Below are 16,477 nucleotides of genomic sequence, written 5' to 3'. Positions count from 1 at the left end.
GTGAGAGAGGGACACACACACCACACACACCACGCACACCCTGCCTACAATGCAATGGGGAGCCGCACGAGGGCCCCGCAGAGCAGGCCTGGGTTCAGGGGCGGCCAAGGGGGAGGCAGCAGAGCACAGAGCTGCCTTCTGGGCGTTGGGAGGCCTTCCCTCCGAGATGCTCTTTGCCAGGATTGGCTCCCCTTGGGAGGAGGAAGCCCTGCAGCCTTCCGGGGTCTTGTGCTTATTGGCTGTCCTTCTTCCCTTTAACATCCTGGCTCAGGCGGGAGGCAGAGGGATTCCCTCTCAGCTACACACGAGGAAGCGTCCCTGGGCCTCCAGATGGCTGAGCCAAAGCTCAACCAAGGCCTGCCAGCCTCCCTCTCCGGATCTCAGGGGCTCCTTTTGCACAGAGGCCCCTGCCTGCCCCCCCCCTCCCTCCGCTGGGCGCTCGGACAGAGCTCTTGGTGGACCCTTCAGTGCAGGGGAAGAGGTGCCCGGAGTGCTTAAGGGGTCTCCCGTTCCTCTTTTCCTTGGGGGGCTCCGCTTTAACTTAAGAATTAGCCCCCTGATGGATGGAACCAACCAGTCAAAATCCTTTAAAAAATCAGAAAAAAAAAGATGTGAAATATTACCTAAAATCTAAAGAGGCATCCTCGAAATCAGTTGGAGATATGGCAAAATGATGTTAGATTGATTTACAACCCATAAGGAGTGTTTTAGTCCTGATCCACCAGGGCAGTTGAAACATTGTGATGTTGACTGGTGTATTTTTTATTCTTGCCCCAGAGCCCTTTGTCTCTCTGCGCCCCCCCATGAGAAGCCTCTCCTCGTAGCCTGGGGAATATTGGGGTCTCTTCACAGTCCCAGGTGGCCCAAGAGAAGGGAAGGAGATGGCAGAAGAGGACCCAGGAAGAACTGGGAGTGACCAGACTGCAAGCCAAGGCCCTTCTCCTGTCCTAGCTGGGAGTGGTGTGGAATTCTGGGAAAGGGCTGGGCCAGAGATGCTGCATCCAGCCACTGTGGCCTCAGATGTGCACAGCCGATGCTTCCGGCACTTCCGCTACCAGGAGGCCGAGGGGCCCCGAGAGGTTTGCAGCCGGCTCCACGGACTCTGCAACCGCTGGCTGGAGCCGGAGAGGCACACCAAGCAGCAGATCCTGGACCGGGTGATCCTGGAGCAGTTCCTGGCCCTCCAGCCCCAGGAGATGCAGGGCTGGGTGAGAGGATGCGGGCCGGAGAGCAGCTCCCAGGCGGTGGCCCTGGCCGAAGGCTTCCTCCTGAGCCAGGCGGAGGAGAGGAGGCAGGTGGACCAGGTGAGAGGCTGTTCTCCAGGTAGGTTTAATTCAAGCAAGGAGCTCTGGCCTCGTCCTAAAGGTTCCCTGCCAGACGTTTGTCCAAGCGGTCATCATCCAAAACAGATATTTAACAGCCTACTTTACAACTATGTTATTAATCCCATCATTACAGACAGAAGAATCACTCAAAATGTGTTTGTGTGTGTGTTTTTTTTGGGGGGGAGGGTTGTCTCCCTATTTGTCCTCCTTCCTTGGGGTCCGGGCTCTGTCTCTTTCCTGCCAAAATCTTGCCTTGGTAGTTCTGCTGCTTTTTCCCTCCTCGGGGCCACAGACAGCCCATTTAAAGCGGAGCCTCATCCTGCCGTGCCCAGCCCCCTCCCCCAAGTGCGTTTTGGAGTCCTCCTGCGAGATGGAGGCCTTGGGAGGCCGGACTCAGCTTCAGGCTCCTTTCCCAGTGCTACTCCAGAGGAGACCCATTGAGCCGCACAAGGCGTGGCTGATGCCAGCCTGGCTGGAGGAGCTCCCAGAGAGGACAGGAGGCCTTTTTCACTGGTCTGCAGCACTGAAAGAGTTGGATTCACAGAGCCCTTGCTGGAGAGGCTGAGCCACACGGGGGTGGAAGAGGCAAGGCTTGCTTCTAGCAGGAGAGGCAACCCCTGGGGAAAGCCCTGCAGCTGAAGCCTGAGACGGTCTCCTCGGAAGTAAGGCAAGGGGGAGTGTTCTGGGATCCTGGAAAAGATCAAGGCTGGGATCCTCCTCAGGTGGGAACAAGGCTGAGCATATCCGGGAGAGATGAAAACTTATCTATGGCTGGGAATCCGAGGAATGGGGCCATAGATTCTCTGCCTAAGTCTATTTAATGGCCCGTATTATCTAGCCAGGAAAGGTTTGGGAAGAACTAGACAAAAGTGATTCCAGCCAGGTTCTTTTCCCATTGACATTCCGGGGGGCCATGGCTAGTAGGGGTGTTCTCCATTGTACGTATCAATTGGGCAATACAGCTGTCAGGATCGGTCAACTAAGGGCCTCGTGGGCAACTGCATTTTGCACCACCTGCAGTTTCCGTGTCAGGTTCAAGGGTAGCCCTGCGTAGAGCAAGTTGCAGTAGTCCAGCCTGGAGGTGATTGTCACGTGGATCACTGTGGCAAGGGCTTCTGGTGCCGGGAAGGGCACTAGTAGCTTTGTCGTTTGCAGATTGAAAAATACCTGTTGGGTTACCTTTATCCTCTGAGCCTCTATTGAGAGGGATTTGTCAAAGATCACCCCCAAATTCCTGGTGGGATTCAAAGGACCCATCCCTTGGTCTCCTCCATGCCATCTCTTACCCCGCTCCCTTCTGCCTTTTCAGATGTTGGGTCAATCCCTGAAGATAGAAGCTACAATCTCTGAGGCGGAAGGAGCTCCTTCTGAGGAAGGGCAGAGAGCGCAGGCTGTGAAGACAGAAGGTACTTTTGCTGAGGAGGAAGGAGCTCGCCTGGAGCAAGGGCAGAGGGCACAGACCGTGGAGTGTGCTGAAGATGCCCTCTCCTGTGGTAAGGACTCCTCATGCCTGGATGTGATTGGGGCACATTGTGAACCTGAGAGGTGCAAAGTTCAAGTCCGGAAAATAATTAAATGTTTCTTCATCCAACAGAGAGTTGATTTGCATCACTCAGTGCCCACTAACTGAGATGCCTCTGGCTGAAATCGCCGTCATGAATTTCCTATGGTTTCTGACATTCTTAAAACTCACTCTGGTAGTCCAGTCGATCACTCCCCAAAAAAAGACTTGGTGAAGAAAATCTCCTTGTTGAAAGTTTAATGAACTCGGTACCTCTGAATTGTTGCTAAGACTGACACATTTATGGCCCCTCCAGTCCACCTGAACACTCTGTGTACTCTATGCAAGCTATTGCTGCAGGCTACTTTAACTCCTATATTCAATTATACACAAATGTATAAAGACCAAAGGTAGATAAAAAGACAGGGCAAAAGCTTGTGGGTACATGATTTTGACACTTTCCCATTATCCTTGAGTGTCCAGATGTGCTCCAGTCACGTCTGGGTCTAATGTGACGGTGTCATTTCATGCGACATCAGTTCCAGCCTCCACTTTCCTTCCCCCCAGACCAGACTCAGATCTCATTGAAGTCTCAAATACGTTGGAAGCGTTTTTAATCCGTGAAACTGAAAGGTTCTTCTATTCTGCCTCTCCCAGAATTCAGTAAAAAGTCTTAACATTTTTGTTAGGTGTACAGAGGGAAAGGGGGTATTTGAGGCAGGGAACACAAAATCAAACCCCCTTCCTTCTTCCTTTGTCTCACATGCAGGCAGTGGAGAGGTTCTGCTGAGCTGTCGTCTGTCCAAAGATGTGGAAAGGGCTGCAACCCACCCAGTCCAGGTAGGAGGGACGAGCAGGAGACAGGCCGGGCCCAGCCTCCTTTCTCAAGGACCTCTTGCTCCTGCATCTGTCCCAGAGGTCCGGGGGAGAGATCCTCTGAATGCCGTTCCCTTTGCCCATGCCAAACTGGGCATCCTCTGCCTTCCCTCCCCTTGTGCCATCTCTGCCTGGTGTGCAGGGAAATCTGCTTTTCCTTTCAGCCTCCCTTCTCCTTTGAGGACGTATACGTCTCCTTCACCGAGGCAGAGTGGGCCCTGCTGGATCCGGGCCAGAGAGCTCTGCACAGGGAAGTCATGCTGGAGAACTGGGAGAGCGTGGCCTTTCTGGGTAAGGATCTCTTGCAGATTCCAAAGCTCAAATTGCCTCCATTCTTGTGACATGTTTATATATTTAAGAGAAATACACCACTTTGACTTTGGTCTCAGTACTTGGAGGGGGGGGGGGGGGCTCCTGCTCCCTGGCAGTGCCTCTTCCTGGCATGCAGAAGGCCGCAGGTTCAATCCCCAAAAGGGTCAGGTAGGTGTTGAAGGGAAAGGCCCCTGCCGGAGACCCTCGAGATCCGATGGTGGACTGAGCAGGCCAGACTGACTCCAAGGGACCAGGGGTTGGATCCAGCCGAAGGCAGCTTCCTGGGTCTGCTCTTGCCCAGGGGCAACTGAGGCCAGGGTCGGAGCCATCCGCCCAGCTAGAGAAGGTGCTCTGGCCAGAGGGAAGAGAGAGGGAACCCGGAAGAAGACTGTGGAAGGGACCAGATCCTTACGACTCTGTTGCCAGCGTTTACCACGCACCCTTCCACCGTCTTGGGGGTCACCAAGGTCCACCTTGCCTGTGACTGGGAAGGGATCCTGAGAAGGACACAATCTGGGTCCCCCAGCCCCTGAGCAGCCCCCACTACAGCAGGCTCATGGGGAGAATGCACACAAGCCACGTAGACTTCCATTCATGGAAAATATAAGTCATCACTAAACAGCACAGTTTCTGCAGGCCAGGAACAGAAAAACCAGGCATGCTAACGGTTCTGTCTAATCCGTGAAATACTTGGTATTAGATTATCATGGCAGGATGAATACTCCTGCTGTAGCTTAATTTTCCCTACATCAAAATATTCCTCATGTTGAAGCAGGGAAATTTCAAGGCGTATCATCTAGGTAAAGTCATCATGTCTTCCTTCTGGACTGTACCCGGATTAAAGCTTTAAACTCTGAAGGCTCAGGGGGTCCAATAAGGGGTCCTGTATGGCATTTTCCAGGGGCTGTCAGCACCCTCCTAATCCCCCTCCCTTTTGGAGACATGACTGGTACTTACTGTCAACCAATGAGTACATTCTGATTCTAGAGGAAGTCTCAGATGCTGACACCTCCAAGGGAGAGCAGGTCAATGGTCACGTTATCCCCTGGGGGAACGAGGGAGGTTTGCTTCTCCAATCCATTCCCCTTATCCTGATAGGGATTGTGGGCTCTGATCTGGATCTTGCTTCCTTCCTTCCAGAAGAATTTTTATCTATTTCTTTTTACTTGGTTATGTACTGTGATTTATTTATAGTCCTCCTTTTCCCCTGAGATGCCAGGGAGATTCCAGGGAGAAACGGCACAGGCAGAAACCAGAATTCAGCCCTTCTTGACTGCACCCTCCCTCAGGGCAGCTTCTGAGAGGCAATATTGTAAGCTGCCAGGAGCCCTTGTTAAAGGGGAAGGCAGCAGGTACAAGCAATTAAATGAGGCTCAAAGTGATTTGCCACTAAAACACCTACCTGCTCCCAGCTGTCCTTGGCCTTGGTTCCTATGAACCCACCCGATAAATAATTATCCTGCCTTTAATCAATATTCTTTACTTAGGTTTAAGACTCACCTGGGAGATTAGAGAGAAACAAATGCTAAAAATAGCCCCTTCTTTGCGGTGTTGGAAATAGGAACAGACCAGTTCGAAGTTAATGATTCTGACAAAGGTGAAGTCTTTCCCTGATTTACAAATCTTCAGAATCTTTTAGGAGGCAGAGAGGGAGTTCGCTCAGGCCCTGTGCCGTTCCTTCTCCCCCCCCCCCCCACACCCTCCCTCTCTTTCTGCAAAGGAGGCGAGATGTTCCAGAGAGGCTGTGGGGGGGAAGGAGAGTGGCATTGCACCCAAGGGAAGGCTGCAGAGTTCCTCAAGGGAATGCCCAAAGGAAGGGGCTCAGAGTGAGGTTTCTTCCCAATCTTGTCAAGGGAAGGGGCGAGGAATAGCCATAGGGGATCTCTGCTTCCCTTCTGAGCAACATTTCAGATCTCGAGGCTCAGAAACTCCAGAGGAAGACCTCAGGTGTGGCTCTTGAGGGAGTGAGGGAGTCTTAAATGCTAGCAGTTTTGGGAAAGGTGGGGGGTAGTTAAGGTCAGCCAAGCTGGATGAGGCCGAAGGGCCATCAGTTCTTTCCTGATATAGCCAGATAGATGCCTTTGGACCTGACCAGCCCCCTTGGGTGCTAACAGGATCTCTCTGTTTATTCCAGCAGTGGAGGATCAGGGGAACGGAGAGCAAATGACAGGAAGAATTAACATTGAAGACTTAAAAGAAAACGTCAGGATCCAAGACAGGCCTAAGGCAAAGACAGGTGTCCCTATGGGTGAGAAGCAAAGTAGAAGAAAATGTAATGTACGTTTTCCAAAGCACAGTATAATGAATTCAAATAAACCGATTCAAAGTATAAAGTACTTCAGAAATAGATCCCAGCTTCTTGTACACCAAATAAAACACAATGGGAAGAAAACTTTTAAAAGTTCAGAGTGTGGAAACAGATTATGTCAAAACAGCGCTCTTCAATACCATCGCAAAACCCACACAGGGGAGAAGCCTTTTGAATGCTCAGAGTGTGGAAAGAGATTCACTCAGAGTGGCAGTCTTAAATGCCATCTGAAAACCCACACCGGGGAGAAGCCTTTCGAATGCTCAGACTGTGGAAAGAGATTCCGTCACACCAACAGTCTTCAATACCATCTGAAAACCCACACCGGGGAGAAGCCTTTCGAATGCTCAGAATGTGGAAAGAGATTCCGTCACACCAACAGTCTTCAATACCATCGGATAACCCATACAGGGGAGAAGCCTTTTGAATGCTCAGAGTGTGGAAGGAGATTCCCTTGCAACAGCAATCTTCAACGCCACGTGAGAACCCACACAGGGGAGAAGCCTTTTGAATGCTCTGAGTGTGGAAGGAGATTCCATCAGAGCAGCGGTCTTCAACAACATAGGAAAACCCACACAGGGGAGAAGCCTTTTGAATGCTCAGAGTGTGGAAAGAGATACACTAGCAACATAAATCTTCAATGCCACCTGAAAACACACACAGAGAAGCCTTTTGAATGCTCGGAGTGTGGAAGGAGATTCCATCAGAGCAGCAGTCTTCAACAACATCTGAAAACCCATACAGGGGAGAAGCCTTTTGAATGCTCGGAGTGTGGAAGGAGATTCCATCGGAGCAGCAGTCTTCAACAACATCTGAAAACCCATACAGGGGAGAAGCCTTTTGAATGCTCAGAGTGTGGAAAGAGATTCCTTTATAGTCATGGTCTTCTGTACCATCTGAGAACCCACACAGGGGAGAAGCCTTTTGAATGCTCAAAGTGTGGAAAGAGATTCACTAGCAACAGGAATCTTCAACAACATCTGAAAACTCATACAGGCGAGAAGCCTTTTGAATGCTCAGAGTGTGGAAAGAGATTCCTTTATTGTTATGGTCTTCAGTACCATCTGAGAACCCACACAGGGGAGAAGCCTTTTGAATGCTCAAAGTGTGGAAAGAGATTCACTAGCAACACGAATCTTCAACAACATCTGAAAACTCATACAGGCGAGAAGCCTTTTGAATGCTCAGAGTGTGGAAAGAGATTCCTTTATTGTTATGGTCTTCAGTCCCATCTGAGAACCCACACAGGGGAGAAGCCTTTTGAATGCTCAGAGTGTGGAAAGAGATTCCTTTATTGTTATGGTCTTCAGTCCCATCTGAGAACCCACACAGGGGAGAAGCCTTTTGAATGCTCAGAGTGTGGAAAGAGATTCACTAGCAACAGCCATCTTCAACAACATCTGAAATCCCACACAGGGGAGAAGCCTTTTGAATGCTCAGAGTGTGGGAAGAGATTCATTTACTGCATCTCCCTTCAGTACCATCTGAAAACCCACACCGGGGAGAAGCCTTTCGAATGCTCAGACTGTGGAAAGAGATTCCGTTACACCAACAGTCTTCAATACCATCGGAAAACCCACACAGGGGAGAAGCCTTTTGAATGCTCAGAGTGTGGAAGGAGATTCACTTGCAACAGCAATCTTCAACGCCACGTGAAAACCCACACAGGGGAGAAGCCTTTTGAATGCTCGGAGTGTGGAAGGAGATTCCATCACAGGAGCGGTCTTCAATACCATCGGAAAACCCACACAGGGGAGAAGCCTTTTGAATGCTCAGAGTGTGGAAGGAGATTCACTTGCAACAGCAATCTTCAACGCCACGTGAAAACCCACACAGGGGAGAAGCCTTTTGAATGCTCAGAGTGTGGAAGGAGATTCCATCAGAGCAGCGGTCTTCAACAACATCGGAGAACCCACACAGGGGAGAAGCCTTTTGAATGCTCAGAGTGTGGAAAGAGATTCATTCACAGCCGCTATCTTAAGTGCCACCTGAAAACCCACACGGGAAAAGTCTATTAAATATTTGGTGCCTGGAAAAAAGGTTATTCAGAATTTCCGTCTCAGAGAACTTACACAGTGAAGAAGCCTTTTGAACGCTCACAGTGTGGAAATAGATTCTATCAGAGTAATCGTCTTCAACTCCATTGAAAACCTATACAGGGGAGAAGCCATTTGAATCCTAACCCTAACCCTAACCCTAACACTAAGTTTGGAGAGAGATTCAGCTTCGATCGCCATCTTCAGCAGAGCCTAAGGCCTATAGAAACATAGAATAATAGAGTTGGTACCTCTTGGGACATCTAGTACAACTCTCTGTACTATGCAGGACAATCACAACCGTATCGCTCATTCACTAGATCCTGCTACCCCCGTGAACCTTCACAAAATCAGCCACTCCATCAGATGGGTTTCCAGCCTGTGTTTGCAAAGATGGAGAGTCCACCACCTCCAGAGGAAGCCTGTTCCACTGAGAAACCGCTCTGACTGTCAGGAACTTCTGGTCCGTCCCTCCGGGGCAAGAGAGAACAACTCTGCTCCATCCTCCACATGGCAGCCTTTTAAATACTTGAAGATGGTTATCAGATCCCCTCTCAGTTGTCTCCTCCCCAGGCTAAACAGATCAAGCTCCCCCTGTTTTTCCTCCTACGTCTTGGTCTCCAAAGCCCTCACCATCTTAGTTGCCCTCCTCTGGACCCCCTCCAGTTTGTCAACATCCCTCTTCAACTGCGGTGCCCAAAACTGAACACAGGACTCCATGGGAGGCCGAACCAGAGTAGAGACTAACATGGAAGAAACATTTTGGGAGCTCGTTGAGCTTGTTTGGAGGTTCTAGAAGGGGAGCGCAGCTATCGTATGCCCTTGACCGAAGAACGGTACGCTCCTTCTATCTGGGATGGTCGTCCTGTTCCACCGAGCGGCAGCTTCAGGATGGACGCACATGGAGCGTTAGGGAGGTAGGAGACACCCGCCTAGCCAGCCAGATCAGCTGAATCTACCCTTGCGATCAATGGGGTGACAGATGTCGCAGCCAGATCTCCCTCACAAAGTAGAACCAGATGAGATTCTGAAATTATTAAAAAACCCTTTGTTGTTGTTATGTGCAAAGTCGTGTCCGACCCATCGCGACCCCATGGACAATGATCCTCCAGGCCTTCCTGTCCTCTACCATTCCCCGGAGTCCATTTAAGGTTGCACCTACTGCTTCAGTGACTCCATCCATCCACCTCATTCTCTGTCGTCCCCTTCTTCTTTTGCCCTCGATCGCTCCCAGCATTAGGCTCTTCTCCAGGAAGTCCTTCCTTCTCATGAGGTGGCCAAAGTATTTGAGTTTCATCTTCAGGATATGGCCTTCTAAAGAGCAGTCAGGGCTGATCTCCTCTAAGACTGACCGGTTTGTTCTCCCTGCAGTCCAAGGGACTCGCAAGAGTGTTCTCCAGCACCAGAGTTCAAAAGCCTCAATTCTTTGACGCTCGGCCTTCCTTATGGTCCAACTTTCTCAGCCATACATTGCAACTGGGAATACCATAGCCTTGCCTAAATGCACTTTTGTTGGCAGGGTAATGTCTCTGCTTTTTAGGATGCTGTCTAGATTTGCCATAGCTTTCCTCCCCAGGAGCAAGCGTCTTTTAATTTCTTTGCTGCAGTGATCTTGGAGCCCAGGAAAATAAAATCTCTCACTATCTCCATTTCTTCCCCATCTATTCGCCAGGAATTGAGAGGGCCGGATGCCATGATCTTTGTTTTCTTGATGTTGAGTTTCAAGCCAACTTTTGCATTCTCCTCCTTCACAATTAGTTGTGCTCCACACAATCAAAGGCTTTAGCATAGTCAATGAAGCAGAAGTAGATGTTCTTCTGGAACTCCCTAGCTTTCTCCATGATCCAGCGTATGTTGGCAATTTGATCACTAGTTCCTCTACCTCTTCGAAATCCTGCCTGTACTTCTGGAAGTTCTCGGTCCACATATTGCTGGAGCTTAGCTTGTAGGATTTTGAGCATAACTTTGCTAGCATGAGAAATGAGTGCAATGGTGCGGTAGTTTGAACATTCTTTGGCATTGCCCTTCTTTGGGATTGGAATGTAAACTGACCTTTTCCAATCCTGTGGCCATTGTTGAGTTTTCCAAATTTGCTGGCTTATTGAGTGTAGCACTTTTACTGCATCGTCCTTTAAGATTTTGAATAGTTCAACTGGAATGCTGTCACCACCACTAGCTTTATTGTTGCTCAGACTTCCTAAGGCCCGTTTGACTTCACATTCCAGGATGTCTGGCTCCAGGTCAGTAACTACCCCATTGTGGTCATCAGGGATGTTAAGCTCGCTCTTGTATAGTTCTTCTGTATAATTTTGCCACCTTTGTTTAATCTCTTCTGCTTCTGTGAGGTCCCTACCATTTTGGTCCCTTATCATACCCATCTTTGCATGAAACGTTCTCTTCATATCTCCAATTTTCTTGAAAAGATCTCTGGTCCTCCCCTTTCTATTGTTTTCTTCTATTTGTTTGTACTGTTCATTAAAGAAGGCATTTTTCTCTTCTAGCTTTTCTCTGGAATTCTGCATTCAATTGGGTGTATCTTTCTCTTTCTCCCTTGCCTTTCACTTCCCTTCTCTCCTTAGCTATTTGTAAAGCTTCCTCAGACAGCCATTTTGATTTCTTGCATTTCTTTTTCTTTGGGATGGTTTTAGTTGCTACCTCTTGTACAATGTTGCGAAGCTCCGTCCATAGTTCTTCAGGCACTCTGTCTATCAGATCTAATTCCTTAAATCTATTTGTCACCTCTACTGTATATTCGTCAGGGATATGATTTAGTTCATACCTGAGTGGCCTAGTGCTTTTCCCTACTTTCTTCAATTTAAGCCTAAATTTTGCAACAAGAAGCTCATGATCTGAACCACAATCAGCTCCTGGTCTTGTTTTTATTGACTGTATAGAACTTTTCCATCTTTGGCTGCAGAGCACATAGTCAATCTGATTTCTGTGTTGACCGTCTGGTGATGTCCATGTGTAAAGTCGTCTCTTGGGTTGTTGGAAAAGAGTGTTTGCTATGACCAATGTATTCTCTTGACAAAACTCTACCAGCCTGTGCCCTGCTTCATTTTGTGCTCCAAGGCCAAACTTGCCTGTTATCCCGGTTATCTTTTGGCTTCCTACTCTAGCATTCCAATCCCCCATGATGATAAGCACATCATTTTTGGCGTTGCTTCTAGAAGGTGTTGTAGGGCTTCATAGAACTGATCAACTTCATCCTCTTCAGCAGCAGTGGTTGGGGCATAGACCTGGATCACTGTGATGTTGAATGGTTTGCCTTGGATTCGAACTGAGATCATTCTGTCATTTTGGGGATTGTATCCCAAGACTGCTTTTCCTACTCTCTTATTGATTATGAAGGCTACTCCATTTCTTCTGCGAGATTCTTGTCCACAGTAGTATACCTGATGGTTATCTGAATTAAATTCACCCATTCCTGTCCATATTAGTTCACTGATTCCTAAAATGTCGATGTTCAGTCTTGTCATTTCTTGTTTGACCACGTCCAGCTTGCCTTGATTCATGGATCTGACATTCCAGGTTCCTATGGAATAAAAATGTTCACAGCATCGGACTGTCTTTTCGCCACCGGTTACTTCCACAACTGAGCGTCCTTTCGACTTTGGCCCAGCCACTTCATTCATTCTGGCGCTACTCGTACTAGCCGTCTGCTCATCCCCAGTAGCATATTGGACACCTTCCGACCTGAGGGGCTCATCTTCCGGCGTCATATCGTTTTGCCTTTTGGAACTGTCCATAGGGTTTTCATGGCAAAGATACTGGAGTGGTTTGCCATTTCCTTCTCCAGTGGATCACCTTTTGTCAGAGCTCTCAGCTATGACCTGTCCGTCTTGGGTGGCCCTGCACGGTATAGCTCATAGCTTCACTGAACTACGCAAGCCCCCTTGCCACAACAAGGCAGCGATCGTTGAAGGGGGTAAAACCCCCTAGCATCCCGTAAATCAGTGGGCCCCAAGCTTTTTATCACCGGGGACCGGTCAATGCTTGACAATATTACTGAGAAAATTTAAAATGGATCAAATGTTACTCTTTTTGATTAAGAATCTCTATAGCAATAACTTTTGTCAAATATACAATAGATGGGAAACTCACGGCAGAAAAACCCATACATTTTGGAGTTAAGCAAGTTAAGCTGGTCACTTTAAAGAAGTAAATGGACACCCCCCTCTTGTAAGGAAAAGGCCAACGCCATTACTGCTATATGTGGATGATACAGTAATCTTATCAAGAACACGAGTGGGCCTGCTTCGATATTTAAGAACATTTATTGGTTACTGTCTTGAAAATAAGCTCATAATAAACTATGATAAAAGTAAGATTTTAGTTTTTGCTAAAACCCGCTATAGGTACCACTGGCAACAAATACAACAGGCAAACCACTTCAAATATTTAGGGACTATTCTAAGCTTTAATAGTAAACGGGTAAACCATAGAGAAAAAGTCATGAAAGCCGTTAAGGGACAAATAGCATTGCCAGTAAAGTTCTTCCACCAGAAGGGAAACAAAAATATCCTAGCTGCTCTAAGAATGTATAAAGCCAAAATCATTCCACAAATTTTATACAGAGTTCCTATATGGATTGCTGCATTCAACAGTAAGTTAGAAAGCCAACAGTCGTTTTTTAGAAAACTGCTGAATGTACCAAATTGTGTGGCAAATGTCACCCTTGTAGCAGAGCTTGGCTAACAAACTCTTGAAACTAGAGCCTGGGTAAACGTATTTAGATACTGGGTCAAAATACACTTTCATGCAGCACCAAACTCCTTCAATCTCCTAGGCTACCCCTTTTTTTTGGAGGCTGCAAATAAGAAGATCCTAGGGGAACTGCAGGGCATTGGACTGGTTGTGTCTTCATGGGCTGTGGTGTAAAGGTCAAGGTATCCCCTGTACAAGCACCGGGTCATGTCCGGGACCCTTGGGGTGACGCCCTCTAGCGTTTTCATGGCAGACTCAATACAGGGTAGCCTTGCCAGTGCCTTCCCCAGTCATTACCGTTTACCCCCAAGAGCTTTCAGACTGCATGTCTGCTGCCTTACTACTCTGGCCACAAGAGGCTGTGGTGTACCTGACACTTTATATCACCTATTGATGGGGTGCCCTAGATTTCTCCAGTTGCAAAAATCACTAGGTAAATACTGGAGAAAATAGAAATGTCCTCGTGTAGACGAGAAGGACACCATGCATGAAATCCGGGGTGAAAGTGATCCGGAGATGGTCCGAGAAGTAGCCAAGGTATTGTTAACAATACAAAGGTTGAATTGCTTAAATCTGAACCCCGTTCCGGCTAAGAGCGGACCTCTGTGAGCCCACTGTGGACCGCGGATCGCGATATGGCCACCTTGTAACATTTGCGTGTTGCTGGGGATTGTGAATGTTGTTTGGTTGCGCTGTTTGGCTGTACCATTTTATCTTTTTAAAATCATTGTTATGCCAATAAAGGTACTCTGAGAGCTCGGTGTGTGGAAAGAGCATTCTTTTAGAGCATTAGAGAGCCCAGACGGAGGGAAATCCTTTTGAAGGGCCAGCGAAGAGATGGTAGAGATAGAAGGGCCAGCATGGAACTCTTCGGCAGCGTCTAAGAACACACAGAGGAGAAACTATGGAACTGCTTAGTGCATGAAGAGAGCTTTCCTCTTATTTCAATCTTTCTGAAAGACAACAGACTCCATAAAGCATTCCTCCTCTATAAACTCTTGCAGAATGTTTGCATCTCCCCAGAAAATAAACCCTAACTAGGAAGAAATGCTAAAAGTTCTTGGCTGGCGGAAGGAACTTCAGCCACATTTCAAGCCCTCCAATCGATCTCACAGGAAGAAATTGCAGATGAGCTCTGTAATTACAGATGTGGAATCCCGGAGGAGTCCCCACAAGGGAGGAACCTCCTAAATAATCCGTTGGTGGCAAGAGCTTGAGGCACAGACCAGATTTCCATGTCCTTCGGAGAATCCATAGAAGGGAGAAACATCCGTGTAGAAGAAGAGCTGCTTTTTGAATGCCCTGCTTTTCCCCACCAGATGGGACCTCAAAGCAGCTTAGATGCACCTTTTCCTTCCTCTCCCACAACAGACACCATGTAAGGTGGGGGCGGGTGCTGAGGGAGCTCCAAGAGAACTGTTCTGCAAGAACAGCTCTAAGAGAACTGTGACTAGCCTAAGGTCACCCAGTTGTCTGAACGTCAAGCTGTGGGGAATGAACCCCAAGTCCCCAGAAGAGAGTTCACTGCTCTAAACCCGTGTGCCACACCCACTCTACAGCTGAGGGTCTTCAAAAGCCAAGTGTTGGAGGTTCAGAAAAGCTCAGAAAATAACTACACAAAGCAGGGCCTTCTTGGTGATTCCCCTTCTGTGTTGTTGTGAACCACCACAAGACTTTTTGGAGAGTATATAAAAAGAAACCTGTTTCTGCCATGAAGAAAACTGGTAAAGCATTCCCCCCAGCCAAAAAGAAATCTTGTGAGGAAATAGCCCAGCTGAGGGCGAGGGATATCCGCACTCCTTGTGCTGTGAGCATCGTCTGACCAGGCTGCATCCTTGATTCACAAGCCTCCTGGGATGAGGACAAGCTGTGCTGTTGAGGCCAGACACAACCCCCCTCCCTTCCCAGTCCAGCCAGTCCTCCCAATTTGGTGTCATCTGCAAACTTGATGAGTAGTCCCTCTACCCCCTCATCTAGATCATTACCCTGAGGTACCCCGCTACTCACCTCCCTCCTGTCTGATGAAACACCATTGACAACAAACGGCATCAACATTGTCCCCAGCAAGACAATGGGACACTGCCGTGGGGAGCAAGCCACAGGGAGGGGGCTTCCCCTGACCCCTTGGCCCCCTTTCAAAGCCCATTTTTATAATGGGCTTTGATGCTAGTCAAAGTATATAACACAGGTATCTCTAATGCTCCAAACTCACAAGCACGAGGATTTTGAATCCATAGTCCACAAAGGCCTGACCCTCAACAATATGGCATCCCAGAAGGCCAGGAGCAGCAGCAGAACAGGATGGCCAGACCCAAAGCAAGGAGGTCGACTTCAGTAACCGGAGAACGCTTTGGGGCCACGTTCTGTCCAGCCAGGCAGCTTTTAGCTGGAGTGCTGAGAAATAGGAGCTATGTCCCTCGGAGGAACTCCTGCAATCAGGTGAGTCTGCTACTGAGACACCTAAGTAAAGTTATCTAAAAACGTCTGTGTTGCGTTGAACACATGTGTCAGCACTTGAGCTGGCAGGGGTACTCAACCTGTAGTCCTCCAGATGTCCATGGCACAATGCTGGCAGGGACACATGGGAATTGTAGTCCAAGGACATCTGGAGGACCGCAGGTTGACTACCCCTGGAATAGGCCGTCTGCCACATGGCTTCCATCCTCCAAAAGGCCTAATCCAATAAGAATAATCTGACCTCCCTTGACCCACAGTATCCAGAAGCTCAGACTCCCTGCAGCCGGAGTTGGGGCTTCGCTCTGGGTGGGAACCCCAAATCAGCCATTGGCAGAGGGCAGCCGGGCCTTTCGGGGATAGCCCCCCCCAAATAGCTGCCTTTGAAAGGGTTCTTAAATAATCCTGGAAAGAGGACCAGAGTATCCCCCCCCCCAGGAGTCCCCTGCGGATCGTCCGAAGGCTCCTCCTCCGCTTGGCCCTCCCGGGTGGTCTGTGCTGCAGAGTCGCCCTCGCTGGGGCGGAGCTGAGCCGGGCGGGCGGCGCTGCCTTTGGGGCTTGCAGAGAGGCCCAGCCCTTCCCGGCACCCCTTCGGGGGTCTCTGGGCGTGGGTGGGGAGGGGGCTTGGTCATGAGTTGCGGGAGGGAGAAGGTGGGGCGCCAGGGAGGCAGCGGGAGGGAAAGGCTTCGCAGGCGGGCCCTTTGGGGGCCTCTCCGCGCGCCTCTGCCGGGGGAGATCAAAGCTTCTCGCTCCTGGCCGGCTGCCCTCAGTCCGAAGGAAGGTCGCCAACTCCTGGCCGGGAAATGCCGGGAGGTCTGCGCTGGAGGGCGAAGGAGCACGGAGGCCGGGAATGCCCCCGAGGCCACCTTCCCGGAGGAGCCCGTTTTCCTCCAGGGGGACTGGCCGGGGCGGGCGGAGACGAGCTGCCATTCCGGGAGACCTCCAGGCCCGGCCGGGA

General features: G+C 49.3%; 1 protein-coding gene across 1 annotated transcript in view; it reads left to right on the top strand.

The window, feature by feature from the left end:
* Positions 1-13,820, top strand: part of LOC143834176 (uncharacterized) — a 32,600-nt gene extending 18,780 nt beyond the window's left edge. Inside the window, exon 6 of the mRNA XM_077330778.1 lies at positions 6,440-13,820. Coding sequence (XP_077186893.1) covers positions 6,440-8,340 — 1,901 coding nt within the window. The 3' untranslated portion in view covers positions 8,341-13,820. The remainder of the gene's footprint in view (positions 1-6,439) is intronic.
* Positions 13,821-16,477: the final 2,657 nt, after the last annotated feature.

This window comes from Paroedura picta, chromosome 3 (genome assembly GCF_049243985.1).
Source record: "Paroedura picta isolate Pp20150507F chromosome 3, Ppicta_v3.0, whole genome shotgun sequence".
NCBI classification, from domain to species: Eukaryota; Metazoa; Chordata; class Lepidosauria; order Squamata; family Gekkonidae; genus Paroedura; species Paroedura picta.
The sequence above is the reverse complement of the archived record's forward strand: the minus strand, read 5'-3'. Positions and strand labels throughout refer to the sequence as shown.